The sequence below is a fragment of the Lepisma saccharinum genome, chromosome 16, assembly GCF_977018435.1.
Source record: "Lepisma saccharinum chromosome 16, izLepSacc3.1, whole genome shotgun sequence".
In the NCBI taxonomy this organism is placed as follows: domain Eukaryota; kingdom Metazoa; phylum Arthropoda; class Insecta; order Zygentoma; family Lepismatidae; genus Lepisma; species Lepisma saccharinum.
The window spans coordinates 42,213,778-42,232,394 of NC_139244.1; the positions used below are offsets into that span (position 1 = coordinate 42,213,778).

Genomic DNA, 18,617 nt, shown 5'->3' on the forward strand with positions numbered 1-18,617 from the left:
CATTCTGTAAAATTCTGTACCATACTGCACCTATACAGACTCTGCAATTCTTGTGTATCTCTCCCAGCAATTTCAGGCAATAGAAGAGCATGTTGCAGGTCTTGTTATGTGTTAGGAAATTCACATATATTGCCCAGTTATCTGTGTATGGCAGGTTCAAAACATTCTGGATATACTTGTAGGGGTTGGGTGCAATCTTAATTTCTTTCTTGACAATTCTTGTCAATTTAATAATGTCCACATCTGAAAGTCTATAATAATATGGGCCCTTGTAGCATGGACCTGACAGCAATTTTGACAGATTGTAATAATTTGTAAAATACACACACCTGTTTGGGCACCCTAGGAATTCAGAGTATAGATGTGTTTTAAATATGCTGTTCTGCAGATCCACAACAAACAGGCCAGAGCTGTATAGTGCAGGCCAGCTTCTTGCAACAAACTTGTCATCATATCTTGTTTTGTATATCCTGTTTCCTATTTGTAATGCAAAATATCCTGGGAGCAGGAAACAATCTATTGGAACATTGGGTAATAATTTATATCTGTGATCTTTCTTGTAGAACAAGATACAAATATTCCAATCTATGGATGCACTGTATCTGTTGGGTGTTAGTATCTTCAAATCACCAGGCACATCATAATCAGCCACAAATATAACATGATTGCCACTGTTTATCAACTTGTCAAGATCAGCATCTGCATTGTTGCATAGAGCTGCTTGTATGTTGAAATAATCCCTGAACCTGTAAATGTTTTTGAATGTCAACAGCATGTTTTCAGAAGCTCTGTATAGTCTCCAGGACAGCACGCCCTGCAGTACAATTCCTCAGATAGTGAAATTTTGGGATGGTGTACAGGCCTCTGGCAACTGCTGCATATCCAGTTGTGTATCACATAAGTCCTATTATTTGCACTGTTGCATTTTGGGCAGCACGAGACCTTGTTCTCGACAATCCTGTTTAGGAAACAATATCTGCAAAATATGTGCCCGCACTGAAATGCAACATCAACAGTGAACAGAATACACTGACACAGCCAAGGTGCAGGTGTGTTGCCTCCAACAATATTTGGAATCACAGCAATATTGTGCCTGTTGTAATTTTTGAATCTCCTGATGAGAACATTCAATTCCTCAGAGTATGCTGCATAATTTGGACGAGTGTCATGAGACATGCATCCAAATAAATCATTAAGCATAATTCTTCTAAGCATTTTGAGGTACATCTCCTTCTCAAACACAGTGCATGGTACAAATGTCTTGTACATATCTTGACCTGGGAGCCACCAGAAATACCTGTCATCGATAATTTCATTATTGCTTCCGGAAGGTCCAGCAGTACAGGGTGGGATTTGTCCCAGCATATTTGCAAAATCACCTAGGGCATTTTCCAACTTGTGCACATCAATATCACTGGGTTCATCAATATTGCATAGCTTCTCATACAGTTCAACTCTTATACACATGTTTTCCTTCATATATTTGTATATATCCTTGTATATGATATGATACCACATATTTATAAATTCTGTAAGTGTTTCCCTAGTAAATCTTGAGGATCTTATAAAACATGCAACTTTTGCAGAGAGCACAGGTCGTGTATCTATAAAATCCCAAAAATTTGTAAACCTGTCATTCACCGGTATAGCTCTGCCTTCAATTACATGCCTAGGAACCTGATTGAACAGCATATCATGTAAAAACAACACTACTCTTGCCCAGTTTCTTATGCAGACAAAAAACTGCATAGCTCTATGTCAATTAGTTCTTGAGATATTAATTATTTTGTATTTAGGAACCACTTTGGCCCCCCCTGCAAAAATTGGCTCTTACTGCACCAGTGTATACTGTCCCTATGATCTTACTTGGGTTATTCTACCAGACTGTATGCTTCAAGTCTCCTACAGTCTGATAGAGCCTGTTCAGATTCTGCCCCTCACTTGTGGGTTCCACTGCCGATCCAGCAATGGTAACAAACAGCACTGTGCACTGACTTATATAGTCTTGTCGGACCAATCAAAACCTTGCTTGCTTTAGCCAATCAAAGCTTTGTTTGTTTTAACTAATCAAAATTTCTGTTTATTAACTGTCCAATCTTGTTTCTTCTTGTCCTGTCTTATTCAATCTTATTTGGATTGGTCCTAACCTGTAATATTGTGTCCTGCCTTGTTGAATCTTGTCTATTCTTGTCCTGTCTTGTTGAATCTTGTCTATTCTTGTCCTGTCTTGTCCAATTTTGTCTATTCTTGTCCTGTCTTGTTGAATCTTGTCTGGACTGGTCCTAACCTGTAATATTGTGTCCTGCATTGTTGAATCTTGTCTATTCTTGTCCTGTCTTGTCTAATCTTGTTTATTCTTGTCCTGTCTTGTCCAATTTTGTCTATTCTTGTCCTGTCTTGTTGAATCTTGTCTGGACTGGTCCTAATCTGTAATATTGTGTCCTGCCTTGTTGAATCTTGTCTATTCTTGTCCTGTCTTGTTGAATCTTGTCTATTCTTGTCCTGTCTTGTCCAATCTTGTCTATTCTTGTCCTGCCTTGTTGAATCTTGTCTATTCTTGTCCTGTCTTGTCCAATCTTGTCTATTCTAAGTTATACTGTATAACCGGAAGTGGACCGGAAGTGGGTGTGGGTGGCCTCTTACAGAGGGGTAGCCTCCAACAGAGGGGTAGGCATAGCCTTAAATTGCACTTCTTAAGTGCCCGATGACAAGTTACACTTGTATAACCAGTTATAACCAGTTTAGCCCAAGGTGCACTGTTCCCTACTGGGAAATAACATGTTCTAACATGCATGTTCCAAGATGCAAGAGGGGCACATGACACATCCCGACACAGGGTCACCTGATTGCACTTGTTAAGTGCCCGATGGCAAATTACACTTGTATAACCAGTTATAACCGGTTTGTTTTTAAATGCCTGTTTTCTATCTACTAAAGAGAAAGAAAGTTACAGATAAATAAAGCAAGACACAGAGAGACAAAAGGAACAGAGAACGGGAGTAAGAGAGAGAAAGAGGGACGTGAGAGAAAAATTGAGATAAAAAGAAGGTTATACAAACGGAGCAAGAATGGATGAAAACAGATGAAGAAAGAAAATTAAATAGAGAAACAGAAGAAAATAGAGAGTTGAGGAGGGAAGAGGGGAACAGAAAGTAAGACAGAAAGAGAGGCATAAAGAGAGAGCGCTAGAAAGATAGAGAGAAAGAGAGAGAGAGAGAGAGAATTTGAGGAAAATGTGACAGAGAAACTGAAGAAAGAAAAATAAATAGGTAGATACTACCATGTGGGATAGACAAACGGAACAAAACGGAACATAGAAAAAGAAACGGATAAAGAAAGGAAGCAAGTGAAATCAAATGAAATGGATAAAAGATAAAGAAAGAAATAGATAGAAACATGGTAACAGAGAGATTGAGAGAGTAACAGAAAGGGAAAGATAAACCGAAGAAAAAAGAATGTGAGGCTAGATAGGATGAACAAATGTTCTGTTGAAACTGACGAACTACCATCCACATAATGCGTTCCAAGCAAAGCGTAGTCGCATTTTCCTGTTTTTGCAAGGGAACATATTTAAAGTTTGAAGACTGCGTATTTTTCCCCGTAGGGAATAGTTGTCCAAAATGGGGAAACTAAAATATTTTGGCCTACCACAAGCAAAGTAATCAATGAAAGAAAATGTTGCAAAACTTTTCATCTCTGAATAGGTCTTAGATTATAAGGAAAGAACTTTTTTGTGTAAAAAAAAGACATATGGGGAGGCAAGAGAAACATTTTTCTGAAACATATGCAGTGTCCCCGTTATCGATTGCGGAAAATGGAGTGCTGATGTTATAACGGTCAAATATTGAGTAACAGGTAGTTGATCTAATTGCCCGTTATTAAGAATTAAGTACAATTGGTAATATTAAAATCCGTCGCGAATAAAGGTGTCTAGCGACTGCCTTAGCCAACGCTGGCTTGCTCAACCACCGTTTTTCGCCTGAATCCGGATTTACATGCATTCATAGCAGGAAAAGAACAACCTCTAAACCAATGGACCGAATTGGATGAGATTTTAACCAGCGGAAGACCACATCATGAAAGTACTTATTCCAAGATTTGAGCCTAATCAGAACAGAACTACGGGAGTTATGAATCATTAAAGATCCATCGCTGGATTCAACGGGAGACGGTACCCTGTGGAGATGGCGCTCGCTGTCCGTGCCTGACACAATAGCCGAGGATTTAGCCTAATCTCTGCACGAGGGGCTGCTACCAGAGGTTAAGGACCGGACTGAGCGTTGATCAGGATAGGAGGACAACGGTCAAAGCACCAGAAACCATAAATATACACCTAAACACAGAGGCTAGAGCATCACCACGTTCAAATCTTGAATAAAAGGGATGATTCGGAATAGCGAAGAAACAGTTTTCCTAGAATCGACACCGGAGTGTGAGATACGCGCGACCTAGCTGCGAGTCGCGATCAGACCCGTGTTCTGGTTTTGTCTTTTACTCGCGTGAGTGTTTAGAGCCATGGAGTAGAGTAGAGTAGACCCAGGGGGATCGTTTGCCCCGTACCGACAACGCATCCGTGCACATACGTGTGGTTATGTGAGAATAACGCCAGACACGTCCACCTGTGTTAATCGTCCGAAACAACGTCCTAAGTTAGCAGAAGTTAATAACAATTGATAGCAAAGTTAATACAGAAGTGCATAACAGTCAATACCAACGTTAATAACATTTATATCCATGTGTGTCCATGTGAAACTGCGAATGTTCGTCTCATCGCCCAAGCCACGTATCTCTACGTACGAGTGACCGCGAAGGAGTGACCTATTACTGCGCTAGTTGTCGTATGGAGTCAACAGTGTACGTGTACCGTCATGGACGTCCCAGTGAAGTGAATGAGTGAAGCCAGGATCCGATGATGCCATACGGAACTGCCGGGAGATCCATTTTCGCCAACCAGGATAACCGCGAAGTACAACACTGGAGTTCGGACGTCTTCCAAAACTGTAGGACCACTTTCACCCGACCCAGGTCAGAGGGAATGCAGCGAAGGTAAGATCCAACCATGTGCGTGTGTGAGAGAGATGACACCAATCTACCGCGAATCTGCATAAATCAAATCATTGCATAACTTAAATCAGTGCTATGGCATAACTAGACATCGTTATTCCGGCGGACTAATTAACGTTATAGATCAAAGTATAGGTTATCAGCCAAACAATAGTTCATTGAAATATATTTGTACCTTCAGAAAAGATAAAAGGGTTCGCACAAAGAACAATTATTCACATTATACTGAAAATCCTAAACGGTAAATTGTAAAAGGCAAGGTAGCCAAGAAATAGCATGAGTATAGTCAAAGTATTAATTAATCTAGCCTTAGTAATTGTCATATTGTCACAATATGCCATGGAATATGTATATGAGTGAGAGATCGAGTGAAAGAGGGCAAGATGTACTGTGTATTTATCTGTGCTCAAATATATGTGTATATTCTGAACCACCGCAGTATTATGTAACGTCATTTCAGGTACTTGAAAACAAATCCTCCTAGGTTTATTCTCGGTAACTCCGACTGTAGGCACTTATCCTGACCGTATTATAATTCATGTAATGTTTAATCCGCGTGACAGGTGTGTCACGGGGGAGCGATTCTGCGTTGTTGCGTTGCTTTGTCGTCGTCGCTTAGTTTAGTTTAGTCAGTTAGTTTTGTTTTTAAAAAAGCACGTAACAATATGAAACAATGTAAATTCGATATCTAATGCAAACTTTTGTTACAAATACTTTTTTTAAAAGAACAAAGTCAAGTTAAACATGACAAATGCAATAAATTTATAAGACAGGATGTATTTTTGTCATTTCTATTTTTTAAACATTTACACTAACAAATAATATCTTATGCTCAATTTAAATACTTAATAAACAACACAATATATCACAGATTTGTCTGAGAATTAAAGTATAGGCCTGGTAGGTAAAACATTTCAATATTGGTTGGTGGCATTCAAAACGCAGACAGTGACGGACGCTAGAAAACATGCCTCTTCACACAGATCTAAGATAACTTATCAAGCAATATGTCAAAATCTAACTTAAGACTGAAAGAATCAATGCTGTACTTACCAGAATTGAATATTCAAAGGTGACTTCATAAGACCCAACACATTATAGAGGCAAAATCGAAAACTCTTTTTCACGAAAACTTGAAAACTTCGTAGCAAATAGAAGATCCAGCTGCTTCGTCCACGACTCGATTCAAACTGATATTTAGACAGCCAAGAATGGTAGTAGCATGTGGGTGCTGGGTAACAGTGAGAAACCCCATTTCACCTGCCGTTCCCGTTTTGGACGTCTCTCCCTTATGCCATTTTAAAACTTTTACATTTCTCAGAACTTGCAGAGTTTTTCGTCTGTGCAGTTAGAAACTACACTGACGGAGTTATATAATGCCACCGACAACAGCAAATCGATAAAATTGGACTTCTCAGGGTTTTTTTCCTGTACTTCCCATATGTAAAATTCTGTTTATGTCGATCTTGCGCCCAAAAGATATCTGATGTCTCAGAAGCATGTCTTTCAATGTTTCAGGAGAAGCAGGAGTACTGGTTGCTGTACATGAGAGATCCGAAGGAAGACGTGCTCATTTCTAAATCCATCCAGATTACGTCGCTTGTGAAAGAAGAAAAGCATTCTTTAGTCTTCGTTAGACCGAATAAGGAAGGCATTCACGAATATACGCTACATCTTCTTTCAGATTCTTACCTTGGAATTGATCAAACAGTCCCTGTTAAGGTACGTACTTTTAACCCATTTTCTGTTGTGTGTCCTCCACCCCACATACCTTGACATTTGTCCATCTTTGTACTTGTGCTGTCGGAATTGTTCTTTGTTAAGCCAAAAAACTCTGTGTTTGGAAACATAAAACTCTACAAAACTGGTTTTCAAAATCGTGAGGTTTCCTGATGGCGTAATGGTAACGCTGTCGCCTTAAAATTCATGGACACCAGGTTCGATCCCCAGTGGAAGAACTTTGCACAGTGTAAAGAGTAAATGATTCCACTTAAACCGTGGTAGGTCCTGTCCCGGCTAACCCACGTGAGCCTAAGGTGAATTCCAAACAAACTCTGATTTCATATTAATGCTGCCGTTTTTGTTATGTTTTCAAGTCCACTTTATTCACAGATAGTCCAAATGAGACTAGACATGCAATTTAAAGTGGTATCACAGCCCTATGTGTCTCTAGTGGGTATTGCACCCTGGACCTCTTGTTTACAAGGCGACGAAGTTGCCACTACACCATCGGGGAGGCTCACTTGCGGTGTCGAAATTGGTTTCCGAAAGATCTAAAATCTGTGCTTGAAAATATAATGTTCTACAAACTGGTTATCAAAACCGTTCTCCAGTCTATGTCACCTTTTTAAAATATTTCGTCTCTTTGAATCGAAAATAAGAATGTCTTTAACAGAGCTGCAAACAGAGCACTTACACTTATATATCGATTGTTGTTGTATGAATATATAATTTAACATTTCTTCGGTTAATCTTTACTATACAGCATGAATGAAATTGATGGAAGAACAAATAGAAGGGAATGATATCGCCCTGACCGCAACTCCAACCAAGAACCTTTGGAAACGAGTTTGAGTCCACCACCTAATCTTTAGTTCAGTCCCCATTTGAATAAATCGTAACGCGCAACGCTTAGTGAACATTCACGACTTCTTCTCTCCTTAAAAGAAATCAAGCAAACATTACTAGAAGAAAACTGCAGGAGATTTAACAGAAAGGATACCTGGGTGACCATTTTAAGGTAGTTATATTTTTTGCGACTTCAAAATTTCAGATAATATGTTAAATGCCTCGGGCAAAACTGTTCAGACAATAAAACCAGAACTCTTTATATGTGAGAAACCCTCTCACTTTCCTATTATAAAATTTCTTATTTTGTGCCATCACCTACAGTCCAGTGATAATCTATCTTGGTAACATAGTGGTCAGTTACTACTCCAGAAGTCTCAGGTTCAATTCCTGTGTAAATTATTTATATTGAATGTTTGTCGTGATGAAAAGATGAAGAAAACATCGAAAAAGATATATGAAAAGAATGACAGTTGAAATATTTCAACACAGATTTTTAGAAAGTAACTTACCCTGTTAATCTTTTAAGCAAGGAGTCCTTGGTACTTCGTTCGTTCTCTAGTAGTTGCATAGTGTTAGCATATCTGAGCATAAATTGTAATATAATTAAGCCTTGTTTCCATATTAAAAACACTAAGTTGCTGACCAAGGCAGTTTATTAAGATATAAGAACACTTAACATGTAACGTTTCAACCCTCTATCAGGGTCTTCCTCAGACGAAGGACTAAACTAAAATGATGAAATATACTACACACAGAAAGATTACATAAACGTAGCAGGGTGACTAGCCACACAAAAACAAATCATGTTGACAGTCCTTATGTTGAAAGATTTCTCCAAAGTAATTAAATACATATTGCCTGTTGACAGTTGACTAATTAATGGGTCTATCACACTTACAGGTGATTGACAGGTCAAGATTAGCAAGAGTCTGGAACTAACTGTCCATCATTCCCCCCATCCCTCCTGCCTTTTTGGATATGGATGAATACCTCCTCCCCTGGTCTTCTTCTCTTCTCTTTCTTCTTTGTTCATTCTTCTTTTTTCTTCAGTCCTTTTTCTCATCCTTTCAACTTTCTCTAACACACTCTTCCATTCCTTGTTTATCTTGAGTCCTCCAGTCCAGTTCATGATGTCTTCTCCTTTCTTCTCTATTTCTTTGGCCTCCTTCCATTTTCTCACTAGTCTCTTCTCTTTTCCTATTCGCCTAGCCGAATCCCATTCTACTTCATGTCCCGTTTCTCTAGTGTGTTTCAATATGGCATTCCTGTCTCTCTTCAATCTCACACATAGGCGCCGACTCCATGGGGCTTAGGGGTGGGCTCGAGCCCCCCAATTTTAACGATGTGGGGTCAGAGCCTCCCCCCCCCAATGTTAACGATGTGGGGTCAGATCCCCCCAAATAATTTGCTTAAGAGGATCTAATGTATTACTTTGCTTCTCTTGTAAAGTTTACTCTGAATTGTGCCACATGAATTTAACTTTTAATACACGTTTAAAATATTCTAGACCATCAACGCTGGGGGGCTGAGACCGCTAAATCATCAAGTTTGGGGGCGGGCTATGACCAGAGACAGCAAAACACATGAGGGAGGTTATCTAAGTGTCCCCCTCCGATTTCCATGGAACGTGGAAGGTCTATAGAGGGGCCCAATGGAAGAAATACGTGTTTTTTTTAGTTTCGGCTAAAAAACGGGTTTAGGGGGCAAACCCCCCGTCAAATGTCATGATGAGAACAAATTGAAGTGGGGATCTGACCCCTATGTCCCCCTCCGATTCCCATGAAACTTGGCAGGTGTATAGAGGGGCCCAATGGAAGAAATACGTGTCTTTTTGTTTCGGCTAAAAAACTGGTTTAGGGGTCAAACCCCCATCAAATATCAAGATGAGGACAAATTGAAGCGGAGATCTGACCCCTGTGTCCCCCTCCGATTTCCATGAAACTTGGCAGGTGTATAGAGGGGCCAAAAGGAAGAAATACGTGTTTTTTTTGCTTCAGCTAAAAAACGGTTTTAGGGGGCAAATCCCCCCTCAAATGTCAAGATGGGGACAAATTGAAGTGGGGATCTGACCCCTGTGTCCCCCTCCGATTCCCATGAAACTTGGCAGGTGTATAGAGGGGCCAAAAGGAAGAAATACGTGTTTTTTTGCTTCAGCTAAAAAACGGTTTTAAGGGGCAAATCCCCCCTCAAATGTCAAGATTATGACAAATTGAAGTGGGGATCCGACTCCTATGCCCCCCTCCGATTTCCATGAAACTTGGCAGGTGTATAGAGGGGCCCAAAGGAAGAAATACATGTTTTTTGTTTCGGCTAAAAAACTGGTTTAGGGGTCAAACCCCCCTCAAATATCAAGATGAGAACAAATTAAAGTGGGGATCTGACCCCTGTGTCCCCCTCCGATTTCCATGAAACTTGACAGGTGTATAGAGGGGCCCAATGGAAGAAATACGTTTTTTTTTTTTTTTTTTTTTTTTTTTTTTCCCTGCTAACCACGCTCCGTTACCCTGCTCTGGTCCGTCTATTGTTATGCCCATGCCTATCCGGGAACAACGGTGTATATGAATTCAATTGCACTGCGTTTGGTATCGACAATCCTACAGTTCTGTGCTATGTGTGTTCCAATTATATGTGCGTGTTCTTCCTATGCCAGATTTACGTGGTTTCGGGGTCAGATCCCCACTTCAATTTCTCCTCATCTTGACATTTGAGGGGGGGTGTTGCCCCCTAAAACCGTTTTTGAGCTGAAACAAAAAAAACACGTATTTCTTCCTTTGGGTTTCTCTATAAACCTGCCAAGTTTCATGGAAGTCGGAGGGGGACACAGGGGTCAGATCCCCACTTCAATTTGTCCTCATCTTGACATTTGAGGGGAGGGGGGATTTGCCTCCTCAAACCGTTTCTTATCTGAAACAAAAAAGACACGTATTTCTTCCTTTGGCCCCCTCTATACACCTGTCAAGTTTCATGGAAATCGGAGGGGGACACTTAGATAACCTCCCTTGTAAGTATATAATTATGAGTATTGTTAACAAACATTTTTACTATAGAGTTTCAAAAGACGATGTGCATGAACTAGGGGAGTGGATGGGACGTTCGGGCTACAAATGGCTCTCACATGACATTCAGAACGAGATCGTTGATATATTAGGGAGATGTGTTTTGCGCTCCGTGGTAGCAGATATTTAAAGTCGCGAATGTGAACAATTGACATTCTGCATTGGAACTGTGAATGAAAATTTTGATATTTTTGAGGAATTCATGGTCTTTTACGAGATTCCGAACATTGAGGCCAAAATTTAAGAAAAGGGAGGGAGTGAGTCATTCATTAATTTTTTTCAGTGATCAGAGCCCCCCAATAATTTTGACAAGTCGGCGCCCCTGATCTCACAACATCCATGTGTTCCTTTAACCTGTCTTTCAGTCTCTTCTTCGTTTCCCCTCCTATATATACACTTTCGCATCCTCTGCACTTCACCTCGTAGATAACCCCTTCCTCTTCTTCCTCTCTCATTTCTTCTTTCATCTTGCTGGGTATACTTAAAACAATGCGTCCTCCCTTCCTGTAAGTTCTTATACCCACTTTCATCATCACTTTGCATATCTTCCCTGTGGCCTCTCCCATACTTCTTATACCAAACCATCTCTCTTCTTCTTTTTCTTCCTTTTCTTCGGTCCTCCCGGAAAGATGTAAAGTTATTTATTTATGATTTATTGTATGAACGAAACGGGATTAAGGGTATGACTAAAGGGGTGACCTTCACTAAATTTTGTGTCGTCCTTATGTGGTTATGGTTGTCCCTTCATCGATCTCATCTAATCACCGTTCATCCCCATCGTTGCGATTAGCCAAACTCAGAAGATAAGCAACGTAAAATAATAAACTAAATCAACACACCACCACAAATAATAATGGCCCGTTCTGTGAACAGATCACAGATCCATAGGCGTAACTTGGCAGGGGCGGGTGGGGGGCGACCGCCCCCCAACTTTTTAAGTGGTTAAGTGAAAGAGAGATATTTTTCACCCATAAAATATCAGACAGAAAATACTTCAGGACCCATTGTGTAATCAGAAATGTGTGAAAACAAGAACACTGATCACGAGTTTCAACCAAGAACTTCTTTTGTGTATGTGTGTGAAATGAGTTGTTCAAAATATTCTTGACAACTTCCGTGAGTTCAGGATGTTGTGAGCATTCTTTCTTGTCCTCGAAGGCTAAGGACGAATACACTGTACACTCAAAACTACTGGACATTAAATACTTCACCTTCTTGCTGTTTTGTATATTTAACAACATATGATATTAATAGGTCCAAAATTATAAATTAATTTTACTCTGACGCAACTCTTCGAGACAGGAGACTGAAACTTCATTGGAACCAGAAGCTTCACTCATACGTGTGTGCAATGTATGGTATGTGGCGGGGCGGATTTATATGCACCATAAAGATCAAAATATACATTAAAATTGAAAGAAACACCTTAGAAATTGTGTTATGACCTCGCGGATACTCTTGGGGCATGCCCCATCTCACATGATTCCAAATATTGAAGACATTCCTGTCTAAAGGCCAACATTTCTTGCGTGGCTGGGTAACATAACTTCTAAACATAGATAGCGAAAAACTACTGCATTTCAATCACTTTCATTTTAAGAATATAAATCGTTTACAGAGGAGAAATTGATGAGCAGTTGCTGGGCTTATTTAAAGTTTTCTTCTCAAATAACAGAACCATTATGCACTAGAGCTATCAACTCTCAACATCAGTGACAAAAGTTGCTGCAAACAAATTGCAAAACGAATTCATAAAAATTTCACAGGCTACCACGAGGACGTGTTTTACATGCTAAAAAATAGTTTAACCATACTGTGCAAGATAAAACGAAATTCATGCAAACAACCTCAGACAGTACTGCATACTTTGCACATCATGGCACAGAGTTTTCAAATGCCTGAAATTCTGGCCGAAACACAAGACCTGTTTTCTTGATAAATATTATTATTTAATGAGGACACAGGAACAAAAATTATGATAATTAAATAATTCAGAATACATTCCCCCCTCCCCAGGTCAAATTTGGACGTCATCGTGGATAAATGGTTAAGCTCTGATCCCTTTTCTGTAAAAAAAAAAAAAAAAAAAAACACTCCTTCTGTCAGAGAAGACTCCGAAATGTAGAAAAGAGAACTACATTGGTTAAATGTCCAAGTTATAAAGTAGGTATTGTCCAGGTTTTCAGGGCATTGGAAATACTGTGTGGCCCTTACGGTATGGAGGGGATCCTGTTGTTCACGGCCACCTGACATGGAACCGTGGACAATTATATGTGTGAAAATCTCTATAAAAATCCATGGTTCTTTCAGCTCAAGTGCTGCGACGTGCACAGTGAATGGCCAAAAGTCATTGAATCTGAAAAGTTTCATGCCGTGACACGCATAAATTATCTTGTTGTGTTGTTGTTTCAAGCTCACTTTATGCACAGATAAGCTAATCGGGACTGAACCTCCAGTTTAAAGTGGGATCCGAATCACTATGGGCCTCGACCGGGTATTGAACCTGGGACACCTTGATTACAGTTCGAAGAATAATGACAACAATAGTATGTGTAAATTTCCATATAAATAAATAGATATTACTTTAAATACCTAAAATATTAAATTGAATACTTAAATGCCGACAGTTTGCTTTATATTAAATATTTTTGGCATCAGCGAATGTACATGATCATTATTTATTCACTGTTGAAACAGTTTGACCTTTTCCTTCAATAGTAAAAATTTGTAACATGTACCATTTGAAACATGTATTTCCGGGTGGCGAAGGCCACGTTAAACAACAACAAAAAAAAAAGTTCCCAAGGATTAGTATTAGCAACCAGATAGGATAATCTTTTATCTCCTAAGTTTAAACAAAGTTTAAACAACAAAAGTTTACTGTGTGTTTAAAATTTATATTCGGTTTGTTAATTTTGCAATAAATAATAATTAATGTTTTTAAAAAGATAATTAAAATTGATTGTATATTAATATAACTTTATAATTTACAATTATAGCAGTTATTTAGCAAAATTATCCTGAATGTTATTTTTAATGGTATGGAAAAATTTCGGTCCTGCCCCCCCCCCCCCGCCCCCCGTTTTCAAAGTTACATCCCAAGTTACGCCCATGCACAGATCTGTTTCCTGTTTTTATAAGCTGTTGATTACTTATTTATTATTTAAAAGTGTCTTGTCTTCATTTAGATACACATGACCAAGAAACTGGCAGATAAAGACGAAGAGGATAGTAGCAAAGAGAATAGTAGCGAAGAGGTAACTAGTGAAGATGAATCGGTTCGCGAGTATGTTACGGACGAGGAGTAGGCTATTACTGATTATGATATATAACAGGTCTATGTTTGTAATAAATATTTAACCTGAAAGTTGCTGTTATTTCTTGAACTGAAATCATTGATTACGTTTTCAGCTTTGCGCAGTGGGATGCATGAGTATTACCGTGCAAATTGTCCATAACTATTTTCATTAATTTTTCGCTTCCTATGTGTTTTTAAGCGATGGATTTTTATGTATGCTGGTGCAGAAGTTGTCAACAGCTTGTTTTGAGTTTTCTTTTAATTCTTGAAGCTCTTATTGGGTCAAATAAAGTGCACGGACATGGTGATGGACAATTTGCACGGTAATACTCATGGATCCACTGTACGTTCTATGTAGATAAGAAGTCACATACACAAGAAAGTATGCGTAGCATGTAATTTTAAATGGATATTATCAATTGTCTAGTGATTTATTATCTGTAAGGCGTAAGTTCTTCGGCTTCGCGTCAGTCAATAAGGTCGACATTCGTAGGAGTGTTAGCGAGAGCCAACCATGCCGTCTCGTGAGCAACGTTGCCGCGAATTTGAGTAGGTCAGTAACTCTTGCAGTAACCGCTTGCTTGGGTGGAAGACGGTGGATTGAATGTGTATGTGCGATATGAAAGCATTAAGTGCCGCTGCATGTGTTTTGCTAGGGTGGCCAGACATACTCTTTTAAAGAGTATTATACTCTTTTAGAGGTTCATATAGAGGAAGGGGGACAAATATGGAATACCATTTTGTTTTTGACCATTCAATCGCACATTTTTTGAAGAATGTATGTGAGAAACTACCCTCTTCTTCCTTAATTAGTTCTTTAATAGAATATAAGGTTTAGACTACGTAACATTATAGTAAGTATTTGCAATCAACTTTTTCCTAAAAGTTGACATGATTGCTCCAGAAGAAAATGGGGTACAAATATGGAATACTGGCAACAGTGTGCAGAAAATGAACATATAAACACAATAAACACAATTGTAGTGAAAACATGAAATAAATGAACACTGTAAAGTCACAAATATGAGAAAGTTTCTGAACTGTACATGTCTGTATCACTATGATTATGAGGGCACTATCGACCTACTTACAAAAATTGCAAATGTAAAGTCCAGTCCATATCCTGCACATTCAGTATGAGCCCACATATCACACATTTCGCACTTAATCCATTCCTCTCCACGATTATCATCAGAAAATTGTCCAGAACAGAAGAGACATTCAGCATCATCACATGTTCTGGCATCTGACATACTGAGATCAGAAGAGTCATCTCGCACGCTGAATATGCCGTCGCTGTCCGAGTCTGATGATTCGCAGTCTTTTGGTAATGGCGATTTCCCTTCTTTCCAATTGTTTTTAACAGGCTGTTTCTTAACAGCAGTGGACATTTCAATGCAAGTCTTAGTATATGGTGATGAAGTCAGGATATGAGAGGTCCCTGCTTTCCTCCCCCTACTCCCTTGCCTCTTCTTAATTGCAGGAACAGGTGAGGTGGCCACTTAACTTCTAGCAGAAGGTCGTGTTCCATCTTCGGGGTTGGATCCAGAAGCAAGTCCACGTTAACAATTTTTGTACATAAATGGGGTATAAATATGGAATACTAATATTCCATATTTGAGCCACTGTTACCTTCGAGTATCGAGGGTCAAAAGTGTATTAAAACTCACCTCAACAATATACGCAAAATACCAGAATAAAGCCTGATTGATATGCTACAAAACTGTATACTATGTATACGGTGGCTCAGTCGGTAACGCGTCTGACTACCATGCTAAAGGTCCCGGGTTCGATCCCCGGCCGGTTCAAATCCGGGAACTTTTCTAACGATGGAAGCGGCCCCGGCGCCCACCCAGCGTCGAATAACATGGGTACCTGGGGGAAACCCTGGGGGGTAAAGGCGGTCAGGGGCGTGATGCTGATCACATCACCCCCATTCACGACCGGATCAAGAAAGTGTGGGGCGTTACCCCCACACCCCCTATACGCCTTCATGGTGTGGTGCTATGCACAGGGGAGCACTTTACCTTTTTTATGTATTTTCATTCTGTGTACTAATAAGAAGCACAAGGCAAAAAGGTACTTACCAGTAGAGAGGCAGCACTTCGTTCCTACGCGTCAGCAAAAATTCGATGCCACTGGTGTTATGTTACATCCGGTGGTAGCGGTGTACGAGCGATTTTATTGTTGAGTCAGCAGAACGTGTCTGATCACGTTGAAGACATCGGAAGCGGTGGGGGAGGGGATGTCAATGGATTTGTCACGTTGTTTCTTGATGTATGCTAACCTAACACGTGCGTATGTTTGTGTGTGTGTGTGTGTGTGTGTGTGTGTGTGTGTGTGTGTGTGTCTTTGGAGGAAATGCGCGCGCAACCATTGCAGTAGTGTAATTGATGCTACTATAAACTCGAGAAAGTATGAACCCCCCTCATGCAGATTTGGCTACACTTAAAACTTGCTCAACATGCCCATATGAGCTTTTTGCTCAAGTGTGGAACCCCGTCTAATCCAAGATTTTTGTAAAAATACCCTCGGGAATTTCCTGAGAAAGTATGACCCCCCTCAGATTGATTTGCCTACACTTATAAAAGGCACTTCTGTGAGATTGTTGTCCATAAATTTGTTAAAAATATGCCCCTCTTGATATTTTTTTTTGGCCACACTTAAAACTAAGCCAAAAATGCTCATAAGAGCCACACCCACACACACCCACACCCACACACACCCACACATATTCACACATATTTATTTCCGGTCCATTTCTGGCCATTTCCGGTCCATTTCTGCCCATTTCTGCCCACTTCCGGTCCATTTCTGCCCACTTCCGGTCCATTTCCGGTCCATTTCTGGCTATTTCTGCACACTTCCGGTCCATTTCCGGTCTATTTTTGGCCATTTCTACCCATTTCTGCCCACTTCCGGTCCACTTCCGGTCTATTTTTGGCCATTTCTGCCCACTTCCGGTCTATTTTCGGCCATTTCTACCCATTTCTGCCCACTTCCGGTCCACTTCCGGTCTATTTTCGGCCATTTCTACCCATTTCTGCCCACTTCCGGTCCACTTCCGGTCTATTTTTGGCCATTTCTACCCATTTCTACCCACTTCCGGTCCACTTCCGGTCTATTTTCGGCCATTTCTACCCATTTCTACCCACTTCCGGTCCACTTGTTTGTGAAGAATAAAATAATTTTTAAATTTATACTTAATATCCCTGTCTCTAACAAAGCTATGTTGCTGTACAAATCCCACACAGACACAGACACAGAGCTGAGCATGGAACTGTTATGGAATTACACAGAGCTGTTATGGATATGGAGGTGAAGAATTGAATGAAATAATATTTATACCCATCTACTCTGTCTCTAACAAAGCTATGTTGCTGTACAAATCCCACACAGACACAGAGCTGAGCATGGAACTGTTATGGAATTGTTAGATGAGATTTGTTTGTGAAGAATGAAATTTAAATCTATATAATATTCCTATCTCTAACAGAGCTGTGCTTGCCTCACACAGACACAGAGCTGAGCATGGAACTGTTATGGAATTGTTAGTTGTGAAGAATGAAATAATTTTTAAATTTATACTTAATATCCCTGCTCTACATAGACACAGAGCTGAGCATGGAACTGTTATGGAATTACACAGAGATGTTATGGATATGGATGTGAAGAATTGAATATTCTGTCTCTAACAGAGCTGTGTTGTTTTGATGTTATTAGGTACAAATCCCCGCACAGACACAGAGCTGAGCATAGAATTGTTAGATGAGAAGAATGAAATAATTTCTAGATGTTTCAATAGAATCTATACTCAATATCCCTGCTGTACTGACACACAGACACAGAGCTGAGCATGGAACTGTTATGGAATTGTTAGGAAGAATGAAATTTAAATCTATACTTATTAACAGAGCTGTGCTTGCCTCACACAGACACAGAGCTGAGCATGGAACTGTTATGGAATTGTTAGATGAGATTTGTTTGTGAAGAATGAAATAATTTTTAAATTTATACTTAATATTCCTATCTTGAACAGAGCTGTGCTTGCCTCACACAGACACAGAGCTGAGCATGGAACTGTTATGGAATTGCACATAGCTGTTATGAATATGGATGTGAAGAATTGAATGAAATAATATTTATACCCATCTACTCTGTCTCTAACAGAGCTGTGTTGTTTTGATGTTATTAGGTACAAATCCCCAAACAGACACAGAGCTCAGCATGGAACTGTTATGGAATTGTTAGATGAGATTTGTTTGTGAAGAATGAAATAATTTTTAAATTTATACTTAATATCCCTATCTCTAACAGAGCTGTGCTGTTTTGCTCTACATAGACACAGAGTTGAGTATGGAATTGTTATGGAATTACACAGAGATGTTATGGATCTAACAGAGCTGTGTTGTTTTGATGTTATTAGGTACAAATCCCCACACAGACACAGAGCTGAGCATGGAATTGTTAGATGAGATTTGTTTGTGAAGAATAATTTCTAGATGTTTCAATAGATCTATACTCAATATAACAGAGCTGTGCTGTAGATATAAATGTGAAGAATTAAATTTATACCTATGTGCTCTGTCTCTAACAGAGCTGTGCTGTACTGATGTTATTAGGTACAA

The 18,617-nt window shown here is 39.6% G+C and overlaps 1 protein-coding gene across 1 annotated transcript in view; it reads left to right on the top strand.

Annotated features, from left to right (window-relative positions):
- Positions 1-14,016, top strand: part of LOC146000565 (translocation protein SEC63 homolog) — a 98,743-nt gene extending 84,727 nt beyond the window's left edge. Inside the window, exons 15-16 of the mRNA XM_083138314.1 lie at positions 6,583-6,786; positions 13,880-14,016. Of these exons, the coding sequence (XP_082994440.1) occupies positions 6,583-6,786; positions 13,880-13,999 (324 nt within the window). The 3' untranslated portion in view covers positions 14,000-14,016. The remainder of the gene's footprint in view (positions 1-6,582; positions 6,787-13,879) is intronic.
- The last annotated feature ends 4,601 nt before the right edge of the window (positions 14,017-18,617 follow it).